At 41.3% G+C, this 16,625-nt stretch overlaps 1 protein-coding gene across 4 annotated transcripts in view; it reads left to right on the top strand.

The window, feature by feature from the left end:
* Positions 1 to 16,625, top strand: part of ALDH18A1 (aldehyde dehydrogenase 18 family member A1) — a 40,814-nt gene that overhangs the window by 911 nt on the left and 23,278 nt on the right. For 2 of the 4 annotated variants that reach the window (XM_065746944.1, XM_065746943.1), the window contains exons 2-7: positions 9,064 to 9,170; positions 12,340 to 12,563; positions 13,168 to 13,317; positions 13,408 to 13,512; positions 14,550 to 14,708; positions 15,290 to 15,380. In XM_065746944.1, coding sequence (XP_065603016.1) covers positions 9,077 to 9,170; positions 12,340 to 12,563; positions 13,168 to 13,317; positions 13,408 to 13,512; positions 14,550 to 14,708; positions 15,290 to 15,380 — 823 coding nt within the window. In that variant the 5' untranslated portion in view covers positions 9,064 to 9,076. Of the gene's footprint in view, positions 1 to 9,046; positions 9,171 to 12,339; positions 12,564 to 13,167; positions 13,318 to 13,407; positions 13,513 to 14,549; positions 14,709 to 15,289; positions 15,381 to 16,625 lie in introns of those variants that run through there. The other 2 variants (XM_065746945.1, XM_065746946.1) reach the window with 2 other exon arrangements.

The raw sequence follows: 16,625 nt of genomic DNA, 5'->3' as shown, positions 1-16,625 counted from the left end.
CGACCCTTGCGTGAGACATACAAATTATTACCTGGACTTTGGCTTAACTCCTGGCGATAAGTCCGTGTCTGTTGCATACTGTTTCTTCTCACTAGATACAACAGGATTTGTTTGTTTTATTTTTTTAGGAAGAAATCTGATTGTTCTCTAAAAGGTTTAATAGGGCTATAGATAAAGAAACATTGAGGACCAAAACTTAAAGATTTCCAAATACCTTCAACAAATGTTCCTCTGTTCTTTAAAGTGAAAAACAGCTTTACTTTCTTGAAGAAAGTAACTAAATTTTAGATAACTAAAATGTTTCCATAAATGCATATACCTGTGCTGACTCTGTAGCCTTAGAAGACATGGTGCCTGGAAGTATCCGCCTTCTCTCTCTTGGATTTGTGCTCAGTAGCACTGACAAGCAGCTTATAAAGCATTGAAATTTTGTTTTATAGTGACATGTTTATGTTTAGTCATCTTAGAAAGGGTTTGTGTCAGTGAATAATTAGTACTTCATGGATTTATTTGCATATGTACTGTACTGCCTTCCTCTTCTGAACTGCTCTTTGCCAGAGTGGTTTTAAGAAATGTATTCAATAGTACCATCTTTCAGGCTTAGGAATATGAAAGCAAAGGTATTTTTACAATTTTCTGTAGCATTTGGGGGAGAAAACATCTGAGAGTCACTGTGGTTGATACTCTGAAACATCAGTTCAGTGTGTTCATAGGTTCATTAGGTTGGAAAGGACGTCTACAAGATCATCTAGTCAAACCATCCTCCTATCACCATCCCTACCCACTGGACTAGTAAATCAAATCCCTTAGCACCTCATCTAAACCAGATGGTGTTGGTGGCAGCCAAAAAGTAGTCAGTGTTCAAAATTATCAGGTAGGGAACAAAGCACAAAATCAAAGACCATATCATGCTACTGAATAAATCCATGCTTCATCCAAATCTGAGTACTACATGCTGTTCTGGGTCCTTTCCTCTGGCTTCAATGCTGTGCTCATTTTAGGATAGCAGAAGAGATCAAGGCAAAGCAACGTGGATGATCCTGGATATGAAATAGCCTTTGTATAAAGAGGGCAAGAGCGTCATAAACAGTTTTATTAGTTGCTGCAAATCTCTTTCTGGTGCTAGTGCTCATGTGATTATGCAGTCAGGTGAGTCAGTGGGCCTGTGACAAGAACATTAGCAACAAATGTGAATGTTGGTTCTTGGAGCAGCATGGAAACAATCGCAGAAGGCAGGAGGGATGGCACAACTGATGCTTCTGATGCTAGTGCTGTTTAGTTGCAGCTTGAGCTTCACAGCCACAGGGAGGAACGAGAAGGTATCTGCACTGGAATTCTGCAGAATTACACATGCAATGGAGAAGGTGCATAGCGTCATATTGACACAAGGTTGGAGATGAGTGTTTAAGTAGCTTTAATTGTTTTCATATAATACTTGTGTACTGTATTTGTGCATCAGACACAAACTGCTGTCTTGATGTTTTTTTTTTTTTTTTTTTTAATTTCGCTATTAGGATTGGTTATCCTTGATAGGAATGGAATGTCTTCTTTAATCTCCTCAGCAACAAAAGAGGAGGAAAACACATCATTCTAAGGACAGAACAGAAAAGGAGAGGTGAGCAAAGGCAAATGTCATACAAACAAGGAGCAAAAATGGAATACAGAGCTGAGCACTCCATGGGGTTGAGATGATAGTAAATGCTATTTTGAGTGATGCTCTTGTTGGAGAAATGACAGGGCATGAACAAATTTTACTGTTGGTGAATTTCCCATCTTTCTTTGCAGGAGGCTGCAGCCAGCTGGCTTACAGAGTACTTGAAGACAGTAGAAGAGGTTGATTCCACAACGGGGGCTTGGATATGTGGGGTTTTCAAAAATAATTTGGAAGAGTGAAAAAGTGCCTGTAAAGCTTCAATAAGATACAGCGAAGGAGCTTAAGAGTCTGATGTGCAGGGTGCTAACTGTAAATGTCTATGAAGTATTGAACAAAACTACTGACTTCAGTTTACATTTTTCAAGCTTTTCTTTCTATCCTTACATTTCTCTACCTGCATTTACTCCTGAACAAGAACATGTGTCCAGGTACTCAATTTGCATTTTATCTCTTAGTGACACTAATGTCACTGTTTCAGCCACAGCTATTATAAAAATTTTATTTAGTCTCTGTTTCTTTCCCTGAATGACTTGTGACACTTGTACAACCTCGATTTGATGGCTGTAGAAAAACTGATACAGAACTGAGGTGCTTTCTGTCATTTCTTTCTCCGTAATAGCAGATGGAGAAGATGGATGTTTTGCTGCCTGGTGGAGTTTTTATAGGAAGGAAACCAAATTTGATCCAGGCTGGAAAAGAGTGATGCTTTTCAGAGGAAATGCTGGAAAGATGCTAACTCAACCACTGATCACAGAATCAACAAGTTGTAGGGATTGGAAGGGACCTCTGGAGATCATCTAGTCCAAACCCCTCTGATGACAGTGCTTAATTTAATTGAACTGTGTCCTCACATTCCTCACTTATAATCTTGTTCATAAGATAGCTTAGGTTGGAGAGGACCTTAAAGATCATCTAGTTCCAACCCTCCCAGCCATGGAAGGGTTGCCAGCCACTAGCTCAGGCTGCCCAGACTCCCATCCAGCCTGGCCTTGATTGCCTCCAGAGATGGAATGCCCGCAACTTCTCTGGGCAACCTGTTCCAAAGCCTCACCACCCTCCAAGTAACAAATTTCTCCCTAACATCTAACCTAGATCTCTCCTTTTAGTTTAAAGCTATTCCTTCCTGTCCTGTGACTATCAGGCCATGTAAAAAGCCAGTCCCTGTCCTACTTGTAAGCTCCTTTCAAGATCTGGAAGGCTGCAATTAGGTTTCCCTAGTGCCTTCTCCAAGCTAAGCAAGCCCAACTCCTTCAACCTTTCTTTGAAGGAGACGAAGAAAAATACCTACTTGCATTTTGTTTGTTTTACTTTGTTTTTTGTGGTGGTGGTTTTTTTAATTAGAGAAAAAAGTGAAGTCTCTGAATGGATACACCTGTGATTTTTGCATTTGTGTTAAGGGCTGCAGGTGGAGTGTAGTGTGGCTACCTCTGTGTGTTGTTAACGATGCCAGTGTGGTTCCTGTGCTTTTTTTCTTGAAGATGGTACTCTGCTTGAGATTTATCAGAGTATTTGCTAAGTTTAACTGAGGTAAACTGCTATTCTTTGGACAAGCCTTGATGCTAACAAGTATCCTTGTTGTAAAAGCTGTAAGTTTTAACTGGAAAACGAAAGCACTGATTTAGCTCTGTTTGTTTCACTTACCAATTCCTCTCTTATTTCAGTGTCTGAGGAACCAAAGCAGCTCCTCAGTAGCTGCAGGGGTCGAAGGAAACCTGTTGCTTTGTATTTGCAAGCATAAATCAGAGTTACGTGTTCTAAAAATAGTCTAGACCAAGCTAAAACGGAGCTTGTTTCTTGTTACATGTTTAAAAATCTAAAGAAAGAATTAGCAGGTTTTTTTGTGTGTATGTTAAGCTACATTGGCTTCTTTCATCACTGTTGCTAATAATAATGCTAATAATTGGAGTGAAGAGAGGGGAAGCAGAGTGTATGTGTGCTATGATGGAAACAAATTCTACTTTTGGCAAAGTGGAAAACTTCAGGTACTCTTCTAGCACAGTTGTGTCTGGTTTTTCTTTTTTTTTTTTGGGGGGGGGGAGGGAAGGGGCGTGCATTATTGTTTACTCTCTGTGAGGTTTCCTCCATGGATTTGAAAATTTCAGATGAGATTGTAGATGCTTCACTATCTAAGATCAGGAAACCATTTAAACAAACAAAACTAAACAACCCACCACCACCACATACTGTCCTTTAGTAATATGAGAAATAGTGCTGATTGAATTTGTTTACTGCAGTAGAAAAATGAGAATACAACAGTTGTAAAATAAGTATAGAGAGGAGAGACTATAACCAGTATCTGAGTTGAAATGAGGAACTATGCTTAATTTTATAATGCATTTAAAGATGAGAAACTCTAGTATTTTTATGGTTTTTACTGAATTCAGTGATGAGTGCTTTCTCTTTAATTCAGAGAAGACTGCAAGTGGTATGTGGAAGGCAAGTGAGCAGCTAAGCCATCAGCACTCCTGCCCTAGTAGAGAGGTTTGGGACACAGTGGAGAAAACAAAGAAGGTAGAAGGCTTCAAGAGATGAATCCACTCTCAGAAGTTGGGCTACAAAAGACCCTTTAGTCTCTTACCTGCACCCAACTGCAAACATCTGAGAATGGGGAGAATCCAGGTCAGGGGAAGCTGGCGTGAGAAGTGGCCAAGCAGCCTGTGCTGTGGGTAGGGCTGTCTGGTCTAGTCGGGAACTAGACAGAAAACAGTCATTAATGCTGGATTTTGTGCTGCAACGTGGAGTAGAATTACATCATCTGCTGGGACTGCAGGCTGGGAAGGTGTGTGCGTGTCCAGAGGGATGGAGTCGGCTGAAGTCGCTGAGGTTACATCAGCCAGTGGTTAGTCTGTTCTTGCAGTGCTGATGTGGCTTGTGCTGTCAGGGCGTTGGGGATTGGCTGCTGCACGTCAGCTGGGTCTGCCTCCTTAGCCCTGGTAGAAGCTGTCCCCTCTGCCTCCTGGTTTGCTTGCAGTTTGCTGCTGCTTTTAGAAACCTTTGTTACAGTTTCAGCGGGAGGGGTCAGGTATGGAAATTGAGATGGATCTAAGCATTTGGACAAGAAATGACATGTAGATATCGCTGATAACTTGCGCAAATGATTTGCTTGCTGTGTTGTATTTTGCTAAACTGAAATACTGCCTGTTCTTGAATGTGTTCTACTGCTTGCTCATAGTGAGAAATGCTCGGCTCCTTACCTTGCTCTTTTCAGGGAGGTTCTGGTTCCGCTTCCAGTGCCATTGCTGTACAAACCTGCTCGTGCAGCTTAACCTATTTATATACAAGATAAAACAAAAGAGAACAGTACTGAAATACACTTCACTTGTGCAGATATTCTTTCGAGTACTTAAGATTGAAAACATTTGAACAGTTTTTGCAGTTGTGAGTTGCAGACTGCTGGAGTGGATTCTTGATAGCAAATAATTGCATAATGCATGTTGCTTTGAAATGCAGTTTTTCTCTTTGTATTAACTTCTGTAGAGCCTCTACAGAGTTATAGGTCAGCTAATCTAAAGACAGTTTATGTGAAGCTTTTCTTTATTTCTCTTTAAATGGTTTCCCTTTGGGAAGACTCTTGTTTTTGGGCTACACTAAGAACTTACAAAGTTTTTCTTTTTTCTTAAGGAAGTTTTAGTTTGTAAGTTAACAAACCTACTTAAATAATGCAAAGCCTTACAGGGGACATTTTTTTTTCTTTCTTTTCTCTGTGTTGTATAAAGTCTTGCCTCGTTGTAATTGTGTGTTTCCAGGGAACTTGGTTTACCTCTTCTTTATTGCTCAAGTGTAGTACTGTACAGCTCTTTCTCTAGGAGATCAGTTCTTTTGGGGAAAAAAATAATCAGTTTCATAGATTGTTATGAAAGGCACCAGTCTGAGGAACTGAGTCCTCCATTCCATTTCAGGTTATGTGGGGAAGTTGGCTTAGTTCTTGACATCGATCTGAAACACATCTCAATGTAGTGGACTACTTAACAACTCTTTTGAAACAGTAGAATAAAAACTAGCTAATAGCAATGCTTTCTGTGAGAGTATAATGATAACTTCTTTGCTTAAAGTTGTGATGGCAGAATGGCTTTGTTAAAAGACTGTTTTGGGAGCTAATTTGCAGGAAATAGGTTTTCTTTGTAAGAAAATTTTAAGGAGATTTTAAGTTCATGCTAGAGTCTTGTACCTTAATAATGCATTTCACATTTATTTTTATCTGTTGTCTCCCTCCTGCCCTTAATAAGGCAGATTTTTTTTTTTCCCTAGTATCTTTTGCGTTTTTGGTTTGTTACTGAAGTCTAGAACCCTTACAGTATGGAAATTCTGGAAATGGTGGTGGAATGGAAAGTGAGGATTAAAATAAATTGTAAATTCCTGATTCGGTGAGGGGAGTCAGAACTGTTCTGTAGCTTTAGGGAACTCAGGTTGTTCAGTCTGGAGAAGAGAAGGCTCAAAGGAGACTTTATCACTCTTCAGAATTTCCTGAAACGAGTTTGTAGTGATAACTGATAGGAAGTGAGGAAACAGCCTCAAGTTTTGCCATGGGGGTTTAGTTTGAATACCAGTAAGAATTTCTTGACAGAAGGAGTGGTCAGGTATTCTAACAGCTTGCCCAGGGAGATGGAGGAGTCACCATTCCTGGAGGTATTTTAAGAGCTGTGTGGATGTGGTGCTTAGTGACGTGGCTTAATGATGGACTTGGTAGTGTTAGAAGATGGTTGGGCTTGATGATCTTAAGGATCCTTTCCAATCGGAGTGATTCTATGATTTAGAGCACCCTGTGTAGTTTCTGGCAGCATCATTCACATACCTCCTTTTTCTGATGTAATGTTCTGCTTTAGAACTTGTCTTCATGTTTGCTTAGTCTAATGGCCTTTCCCTGCAGAGTTGTTTCAAAAGAATGGTATTTCTTTCTTGTCTGTTTTATCTAAAAGCTCCACGCTGTCTGCTGCTTCTCAAATCACTCTCAAATCACTATCTGCTCATTCTCAAATCATTTAGCAAAGTTATCTCTGGCAAAGAGAGAGAGGAGTCAGTCCTCCAGAAGGACAAGGTTGCTCTTACTTATGTGCAGCCCTATAGTGACCCCATGAAGCAGTCCTCTAGCAGGTCAGTAAGAGCAACAAAGGAAATAACACACCTTGATCTTGCTAGTCCAGATTCTAGTGGCAATGCAATATTAGACAAAGATCGTGGCAGTAGTGGCAATTGAAGGCCTGACGGGTGAGGAAGTGCCCTGGGATAAGTCTTGAGGAAATGTGCATGGTTCTGTGCCCAAGGGAGACCATCTGTGAAGGCAGATGAAGAGTAGTTCCACTCTGGACAGCTGGGGTGGAACAAATTCTGGATAAAGGAGCTGCCCTTTGCCAGCATATTGGACTGTGAGCATCCCTTAAAGTCAGAGACACTGTGGGGAAGATGATGTCTGATAGTGGATGGCAGGGTGAACTTCAAGGTGGGAGAGTCAAGTAGTGAGACTTCTGGACAGTGGGGATCTTATTCCCTGTAGGCATGCACGTGAAACACCTGTTAAGTGACAGAGGCCATCTGGAGGCTTCAGGCAGTAAATTTCTGGCTGGTATTCTTTACCAGTTCCTATAAACTTCTATATGAGAAGCAAACTTTGACTGCTTATTCAGCTCTGTTGTCTGTCCTGAATCCTTTTTGCCTCATCCTTGTGATTGCCAGGGCTGCTTTTTTTAGGTGAAATACAGAACTTGTGGGACATGATAGATTGATGTAGCTTAAATGCCATGCTATGTCATCTCCACCAGCTAAAATAGGAGAGTCATTATCTGCTGGTGCCTGATTTGTTCTGTGTAGAGTTGTATAATTTCATAAGGATTGTAATGAAGCATAATAGCGATATACTGATGCATGGTAAATTAAGCAACTTCTGAAGTCTTTGGTGTTGATATACATTTAGGCCAGAACTGCCAGGCATTGTATTTGCCATGCTATATGTAAGAGTTCTGATGTGGTTACTCTGGACTCTTGTTGTCTTTCTTCAAGGCTCTCCCCTACTACAGCTTTTGAAATGCTGATTGAAAGCAAGTGGAGGAAGCAACATTTTCTTGAAGGGGAAGGAGGTTTCATTGCATAAGCACCACCCAAGAGAATTGGATTTGTATTCATCACCTTTCTTTCCTTTGTAGTGCTATCCGTGCATTGCTTCAACTGTACTGGTTATTGGAAATTGTTAATTGTGTATCCCTCATTTGCTGGGTAGTTGCTCAAGTGGCTTTAGAGTTACAAGAGTTCTGAGTACTAAAAGTTCAGTCAAAGGAAACTAATGCCAAGTACCTTGGAAACTAGTGTCCTTGCTGCAGGATATTAATCAGGGTTAATATCCTGCAGCTTGAATTTCAGATAATCCAGTGTAGAGCTGGGTTTTGGGCTTGATGATCCTTGCGGATCCCTTCCAACTTCTGGCTATTCTATGATTCCATAATTCTACATAGGTCACTCTGAAAGTAATGCCTCCTATTTATTTCTATGGAAATTACAACAGATACAAAGAGCACATAATCGCTATCTATTAGAGCAAATTCTCAGCTACAAAGCAGTTCTTCAGGATCGTCTCCACCATTAGCAATGTATTTTCAACATTGATGAACAAGAGCCTGCATGCTGCGCTCACAAAAATGTACCTGCGGAGGTAACCACAGCAGCAACGATGGCATCATTGCTGAAATGCATTACCCATTGCCTCCTTGTGCTAACATCCACTTGTTGATCTCCATATAAACATTCGGCAAACATCAGTGAATGTCAGTGGGTGCAATTTTTTCTGCGTGAAAGAATTCAGTTCTGCACCTTTGTTTCATAAATGCTTCCATGTCAGACACTGTTTATTTCAGAATGCCCATCTGCTGCACAGAAAAAGAATAAATTAGATATTGGTGAGAAGGTTCAGCCCCTACTACTGCCCACCTCTGACTACATGAGCCAGCAGAATGAAACAGGAGGCATTATTTTCAGAGCAGACCTTGTATATTGAATAGGTCTGTGGTTCAAGAGAAGATGTTTTGTTGTGGTTTGTATAGATGATCCAACCTGCTTTCAGTTTTTTCCTCTAAGCTTCTCCATGGACAAAGTTACAACTTTTCTGTATTGTAGGTACATTCACTAAGAGTCTTTTACATTTTTGGCTTTTTAGGGGAACTCTGTTTTGTTCATCTTTAATAATAATCTTCTGCCAGCAGGTACGAAAGAGGAGCCTTCAGATTTTTTAAGTCATGGGATGAGAGTGAGGAGGATGGGCTGTTTCTTGTACAGGGAAGTTGCGTTAAGGTTGTACAGGAAAAAAAAAGTTCTGTCAGGTTGGTTGGGTTGGGGGAGGAGAGAAATGTAGATGGAAAATTCACTTATATTTACAAGTTTCCCCGCACCCTTCCTTTTAACTTACAGATATTCTTGATTTGCAGAAGGCATCTCAAAATGTCGTGTCGAGCCGCTCTGAGCCCTCTCGTCCGTTCCCCTGGATGGTGCTTTGTGTTATCGCCACATACCGTCGCAGCCATTTCCCGCCTCTGTATGTATGAGAGAAAGCACACATTTCTAATAGTGTTAATCAGAATGTGTCGAGGAGTGCCTATGTTTTCTTTCTTATGTTGAAAGGAAAATCCCCTCATCATTCAAAATCATTCAAAATTTGCAAACTCTGGAGTGAGCTGCAATTGAAGCTGTACTTTTGCTGTTATTTTCTTCTTTAACTCAGTAATATTCAACTGGGTCTTTGAGTAGGTGTATTTTTCATTCTGACTTAGGTGTCAAGCAACGAATGCTAGTAAGAGCATTTCTGTTTTCAAGTTCCTTATGCTTCTACCCGATACCTTCTTGGAAAACATGGTCTAGTGATACCTGATGCCTTATCTCTGTTTTCAGTTTACAGGTTTCTTGAACACAGCACATATTGTGAGGTTTGAAGTTAAAATTTATGTGGGTTATTTAAAAGTGAAAAGATAGTTGCAGGAAACATGAGTATAAATACATGGGTGCCCTATAGATAGCGGTTAGGAGTATGACATGTTTATTGTCATTCTCTATTCTGCTACAAAAGCCCAACTTGAGAGAGCCATTCCATCTTTATATGATAATAGAGGTGTTGATATAGAGAAGAGAGGGTCAAATAAAATGTTCACTATTTATTACCTGTGCATGCCAGATTTTCATTTCCTGTTGGTCTGTGGTTATTTATAAGGATTATTAAATCATGAAATCTTGAAAATTCTTTTTTTTTTTCTTTGACCTGTGGCTCTGATTTCTGCATCTGTTGTATTTTTAAACGTACTGCATTTTTCCAAGTCAATAAACCAGTCATAGTTAACATTGTGCAAACCGTTCCTTAGCATTGCAGTAATCCGTTTCCAGTATTGGAGCAGCTCTGGTTGCATTCTGAATATGGATTGGGGTTTTTCTTAGTTATCTTTTGTCCTACAATGTTTCTGTTGTGATCCTGTGTGGCTCTTGTGTATTTAGAACTGCCGCATCTTTACTTCGGGGAAGCAAGCCACATGTAGACTACCTGAAAGGACTTGCAGTGCCACATACTTCAGTCTTGTTTGTTTTCCCTCCTCTAGTAAGGAAGTGAAACTCTTGGCAAGGTACTACATGTAAAGAACTGGAATGCCTGGAAACCTGTTTCTCCAAAATGTTGACCAGATGGTTAAGACCAGATGGCCTAATTAGTTTCTCCCTAATTTCATGTGAAGCAAATTAATGGATTTGCACCATTAGAAATGCTTTTCATGCATAACATCAGAGCTGATTTCACATCTCACTGTGGTATAAAGTAACTAAAAGAGATGGGTTAGTGTAGCGATACTTCTAATTGCTAACCTAGCTCTGAATTAAAATCAAATCAAATTCTCAGTTTGGTCAAAAACTCGTCCTTTTCCTTGCTTTTCTGAAAGCGTGCTGTATTCCTAGATCCTCCTTATCCCTGAGCAACTGCCTTCTGGGAAGCTTCTGAGCCTTGCAGCTCTTGGTGGGAAAACAGAACCTGCTGAGATGGTTTTTACTTTCTCTTCTGCTGTGTGGGATGGACACATACTGCATAGTAATGTATGATGCTGGAAGAACAGTTAAACTTTTCTTCCTTGCGTAGTACAGGTTTATATACATTTACAAGTGTTCCTTCATGAAAATGAGGAACAAATAAAATTCATCTCCAAATTCTTTTTTCTGCTTCATACAGAAGAGTGGCGAGCTTGTATAGTTCTCAGTTATGATCAATCATTTAAGCTGCCACGTGTCAAGCAAGCAAAATAGATTTATTGTGTAAAACATTGTTTAATGCCAGGCTTCTCCTTACTGTAGTGCTGTGTTAATTCCTGTCTTACATCAGCAGAAGTAACATCCAGATTACTCATTTTAGTAATTATAAATTCATCTGTTGGAGTATTACAGAATGCTAAAATTAGAGAGACTGAGTAAAGTAAATAAATCGGATCAGATCTGCCTGCGGCATCAGATTCAGTTTACTGTCTACTAAAGAAGTATCTGCATCTTAAGGTATGATTTGGTTAGGGTTGAATGTGTGCCATCTTGACTAGGATGGACTTTTGGTCCTGAGTTGTAGTGTCAGTAGCCATTTCTCTATGTAATAGCATCAGCTCCCCTTTCCTTTCTGCACTGATACTTGTCTAAAAGCTGACCTGATTTAATGCAGATTCCGAATGATAATGTATGAAGAACTAGATAGAGGATAAGGCAATGTGGTTTCAAACAATACTTTTAAAGCAGTGTTGCTTATAACTCTCCTTATGCCTTTAAGCACACTTTGACTGCAGAGAAGAGCATCTCCACCATTGCCTCTTCATAGAAGATTTTGCAGAGCCACAATTAATTGTGTCTGAAGTGTATTGGAGGTGCTTGTCATCTGCCTTTATTCCCTCAATTTAATTTGGGACTTATTTTTATGTGTTTGAATCAACATCTTTGTCAATTAGAAAGGGTCCGCACTGTTGCTTGCCATTTGTACCTGAATAGATACTACTCTGCTTAATCTGCTGTGCTGATAATGGGCTGGTTTGCCTTACTATCCTTTGTAAGCTTTTTTAATAAACAAAGATTTTGCTGAGGCATATTCCCTTGCTCATCGTCTTAAATGAGATGCAAGCCTTGTGTGTGTTCTGTCTTTTCTGAGCAATGCTGCAACTGTCTCTGGTCCTTGCAGTGCCTGTTCGTACTGTAGGCAGGTGACTTGTGGTTCATAGATTCATCGTCTTCCTTCTGCTGCCCCCAGCTTAGCAACATGAGAAAACATCTGACTTACAGGCTTTGGGAAAGCTGTGTTTCTTTTCTATCAGTTCATCTTTCTGCGGTACTGCAGACAGGAAAACTCTCTGGCTGTATCTAGCAAGGCGAGGCAAAGGAGAGTGTTACGAAAGTTAGCACTTGTACTTCTGTTGTGAGTTGGATGGGCTGTTTAACAGTGTCTTACAGTTTGTTGCTTTTTATTCCCAGAGTCAAGGCTTTAATGCATTGGATATTGCTTTATTTACCTTAGGGATGGCTAGCGCTGCTAAAAAAAAAAATATTCACTCACACTTTATTTCAGCGTCTTCAAAGCTGGCTTCTCATTCCCTGTCACTGAGAGGTGTTTATTGTGAGCCTTGGAAAGGGAAGAAATGTTACGTGACTTAAGGGACTTGGATGTCTGAATGAAACACTTTTTTTTTTTCTTTCTTTAACCACAGATCTCCCTCACCATACCTGGAGTTTAAGAAATGAATCTATCCGTTGTTGGAGCAACATCCCATTTATCACTATGCCACTCAGTCGTGCACATGGCAAATCATTTGCACACCGCAGTGAGCTGAAGCACGCAAAGCGGATTGTAGTGAAACTGGGCAGTGCTGTTGTGACAAGAGGGGATGAGTGTGGCTTAGCCCTTGGGAGGCTGGCATCTATTGTGGAGCAGGTACTTTTGTGACTGAAGTGGAATGGTTGTTTTAACTTCAGGTATGTGGTCATTGTTGGATGGCAGAGAAGAATGTAGGAAAAAATCATAAAGCATTGATACCCCTTTAAAGCAGTGCATTGGCATCTCACTTTTTATTTCCCCTATCCTATGGTAGCATAAACCATGCAACTCAGCATGGTGGGTTGACTCTAGCCTGCAAGTGAACGACCATACAGATGCTTCCCGCCTCCCTCTTCAAGCACCCCCCCACTGAAATTTGAGGTCCAAGGATTATAGTAGTGTTACCAGGTGGCTTGCATTGTGAGGATTCAGTCATGAGTCTGTCATTAAAACTGGTATTGTGGAGAGAAGAAAAAAAACAACAACACAGTAGCAGAAGCTATGAAGCTATGGATTGCATGCAGTCTTTTGCATAGCTCCTAAGCAGTCAGGAGAGTGTACAGGAGTATCTTAGAGGGTAGTCGTCTTGCTTTGTATGTTGATAAGCAGAATGCTTGTGTCAGCAAGAATTAGTGAGTGTAAGATATCTGTAGTGCTCAGAACTGTCATGCTAGCAGTGATCTTACTCTGCATCCCAGTTCTTGATCTTTGTGCTTTACAGGTGTCAATGCTGCAGAATCAGGGCCGAGAGATGATGATCGTCACCAGCGGTGCTGTGGCTTTTGGAAAACAGCGATTGCGTCATGAGATCTTGCTTTCTCAGAGTGTGAGGCAAGCACTTCATTCAGGCCAAAGTCAGCTGAAAGATATGGTGAGTGATTGGCAACAGCCCCACTTCTTTTTGAATGTTGGTTAGAACCTACTTAAGTCACTGCCTGACAACCGTTCTTTATTTTTGTAGGCTATTCCAGTCTTAGAGGCCCGAGCCTGTGCAGCAGCTGGCCAGAGTGGACTGATGGCCCTGTATGAAGCCATGTTTACACAGTACAGCATCTGTGCAGCTCAAGTAAGGGATGCATTCTCTCCTAGGCTTACTTGGTACTTCACTCAGTGATGGAATTGTTCTTGGCAGTCGTCAGTCATAGTCAATATGAGTTCCTGAGGCAAAAGTTGTTTATCTAATGTAGTTTCCTTTTGTGACAAGGTTACCTACTTGATTGACAGGACAACCCTGGATTTATATGCAAACTTGGGGACGAGAGGCTGGAGAGCAGCCCTGCAGAAAAGAACTGGGGAGGTTCTGGTTGGCAACAAGCTGAACTAGTCAGCAGTGTGCCCTGGTAGCCAGAAGGATCAAGCATACCCTGGAGTGCATCAAGCATAACATTGCTAGCTGGTCAGGGGAAGAAATTGTCCTGCAAATCCTCTGCTCTGCTGTGACCTCATCTTGAATGCTGTGTGCAATTTTGGGCACCACAGTTTAAGAAGGACATAAAAATTATCAGCATCCAAAGGAAGTCTGTGAAGTTAGTAAAAGTCTAGAGGGCAGAATATTTCTCATTCTTTATCCTTTAAATGTGGCCTTATGTAATTTTTTTGGTGACCCAGAGGGCTTAATTGATCTATTATGATGAACAAGAATAATGCATCGTATTTGTTTCCATGCAATGGAAATTCACATCTGGCTTGTCTTTCACGTGAGTGTCACCGCTGCTGAAACACAGTACCCACTGCCTCACTGTGCTAACATCCACTCGTTGGTCTCCATAAATGTTAAGTAAGTGTCAGTGAATGTCGGTAGATGCCATTTTTTCTGCATGCAGGAATTCAGTTCCACATCTTTGTTTCATATACACTTTGTGTTGGATGCCATTTTGTCAGACTGCCCTTCTGCTACCATCTGTGGCACGGGAACAAAATGAAGTGGGATATCAATGGGAGAGTTTGACCTCTACTACCCACCCAGCAACATCTCCGTCTGACTTTGTGGGCCGACAGAATAAAATAAGAGGCATTACTTTCAGAGCAGCCCTTGCACACTTTATGTTTTTGTTAGAAAAAGTAATGGGCTAAGTATATATTAAGTCTTTTTCATCCTTTTAGATTTTAGTCACCAATCTGGATTTCCATGATGAACAGAAGCGTCGGAACTTAAATGGAACGCTACATGAACTGTTAAGAATGAATATTGTCCCTATAATTAACACTAATGATGCTGTTGTTCCACCTCCAGAACCAAACAGTGATCTACAGGGGGTAAATGTGGGTAAAGTATTGCAGGGGGTGGTCTCTTTTGTAAATGGGGGAGCACTGATGTATAGTTTACTAACACTGTAATCACAACTATCTGGAGCCTGAAGCAGAGAAACATACAAAATTAGTAATGCAGACAAAGGTTGTGGAGAACTGTGGTGACCTGTCTGTTTCTGATGTGATAAAACTGGGATGGAAGCAGGGCAAACGGTATCTGCTGTGCTAAAAGTGAGCATGCCTGGTTTGGTTTGCACAGAATAGTTGAGGCTGGAATTGACTTCTGCTAATCATATGGTTGAACACCTGTGCTTAAAGCATCATCAGTTAGTACTTCTTGTCCTTTCACTGGGTGTCAGTGTGGAGAATGTGGGTAATGATCTAACTGCCTGTCGTTTTGATGCTGCTTTACTGCTTTCCAGAAGGCTACTTACTTTCATGCCAAAAATCAACAAGAGTTTTCACTGGGTGTGAACAAAGCAGCTAAGAAGGACTTGGTAGTGCTGAGGTAGCTTACATTTGTATGTTGTAGCCAAATATTTCCTAGCTCTTTCCAGTGTTCAGTATTCTTGTTTTTTGTCCATTCATTGCAGGTGATTAGCGTGAAGGATAATGACAGTCTGGCAGCGCGTCTGGCTGTTGAAATGAAGACTGATCTCCTTATTGTTCTTTCAGATGTAGAAGGTGTGGGAACAATTTCTTTACATTGTTGTTTAAGTCTGTCAAAAATGACCACTTAACAGAAAACCATGCCCTCTGCTCCTGTTCTTCTGGCACTCAGTAGGACTAGTGCAGCTGTCCAGATGGAGCTCCAGTCAGTTCCTAGAACTATTCAGTGTTTAGTCTGAAGGGTGTGCCTGGGGCTACTCTTTCCAATGAAAAGTGAGAGCATACATACCTGTGGGAGGTGTGCCTAGCTAAATGAACTGCTCTGCTTGGTAACTGAGCTTCGTGGAGAACTGGAGAGACAGAGAAGCATCTGGGAGGTTCATAAGTTCATAAGGTTGGAAAGGACCTACAAGATCATCTAGTCCAACCATCCTCCTGTCACTATCCCTACCCAACTACTAAATCAAATCCTTTAGCACCTCATCTAAACGCTTCTTGAACAGCGCTAGGGATGGTGCCTCAACCACCTCCCTAGGCAGGCCATTCCAGTGCCTGACCACTCTTTCAGAAAAAAAATGTTTCCTCAGGTCTAATCTAAATCTTCCCCGGCGCAACTTCTGGCCATTCCCCCTCGTCCTGCCATTATTTATCAGGGAGAAGAGGCCCACCCCCTCCTCACCACAACCCCCCTTCAGGAAGTGGTAGAGTGCAATAAGGTCTCCTCTGAGCCTCCTTTTCTCCAGACTAAACAATCCCAGCTCCCTCAGCCGCTCCTCATAAGACTTGTGCTCCAGGCCCCTCACCAGTTTTGTTGCCCTTCTCTGAACACGCTCCAGGGCCTCAATGTCCTTCTTGTAGTGAGGGGCCCAAAAAGAAGAAGGTTTGAGAAGGTGATAGATCAGTGGAACTGCAGTCTTCCCTCTCTGGTGCACAAGTGATGACTTACAACAGCCACTGCTGAGTTAAATCTAGTATCTGATCTCTAACAGCAGAAATGCAGCAACTTGAGGGACACTGAAGAACAAATGTGAGTTACTACATAGAGCCATAAGGAGCCATTGCTTGCTTACTTGAAAGCCCCCAGAGGAGGACAGCACATCTGGTAAAAGGACTGTAAGGCATATAAAGAGAGGCTGAGGATGCTTCATTTGCCTGGTTTGGAGAAAAAGAGGTGAATAGGTGACCTCATTGCAGTCTACAGACCCCTGAGTACAGGATATAGAGAAGGAAGTACCAGTCTCTCCTCCTGGTTTACCAATGGTAGAACATGTGAAAATGACACAGACCTGTACCATGCTGGGTTCAGTCTTGATAGCTGGA

This window comes from Cyrtonyx montezumae, unplaced genomic scaffold, assembly GCF_038088225.1.
Source record: "Cyrtonyx montezumae isolate F1298 unplaced genomic scaffold, pur_monq_1.0 scaffold_4, whole genome shotgun sequence".
Lineage (NCBI taxonomy): Eukaryota > Metazoa > Chordata > Aves > Galliformes > Odontophoridae > Cyrtonyx > Cyrtonyx montezumae.
The sequence above is the reverse complement of the archived record's forward strand: the minus strand, read 5'-3'. Positions and strand labels throughout refer to the sequence as shown.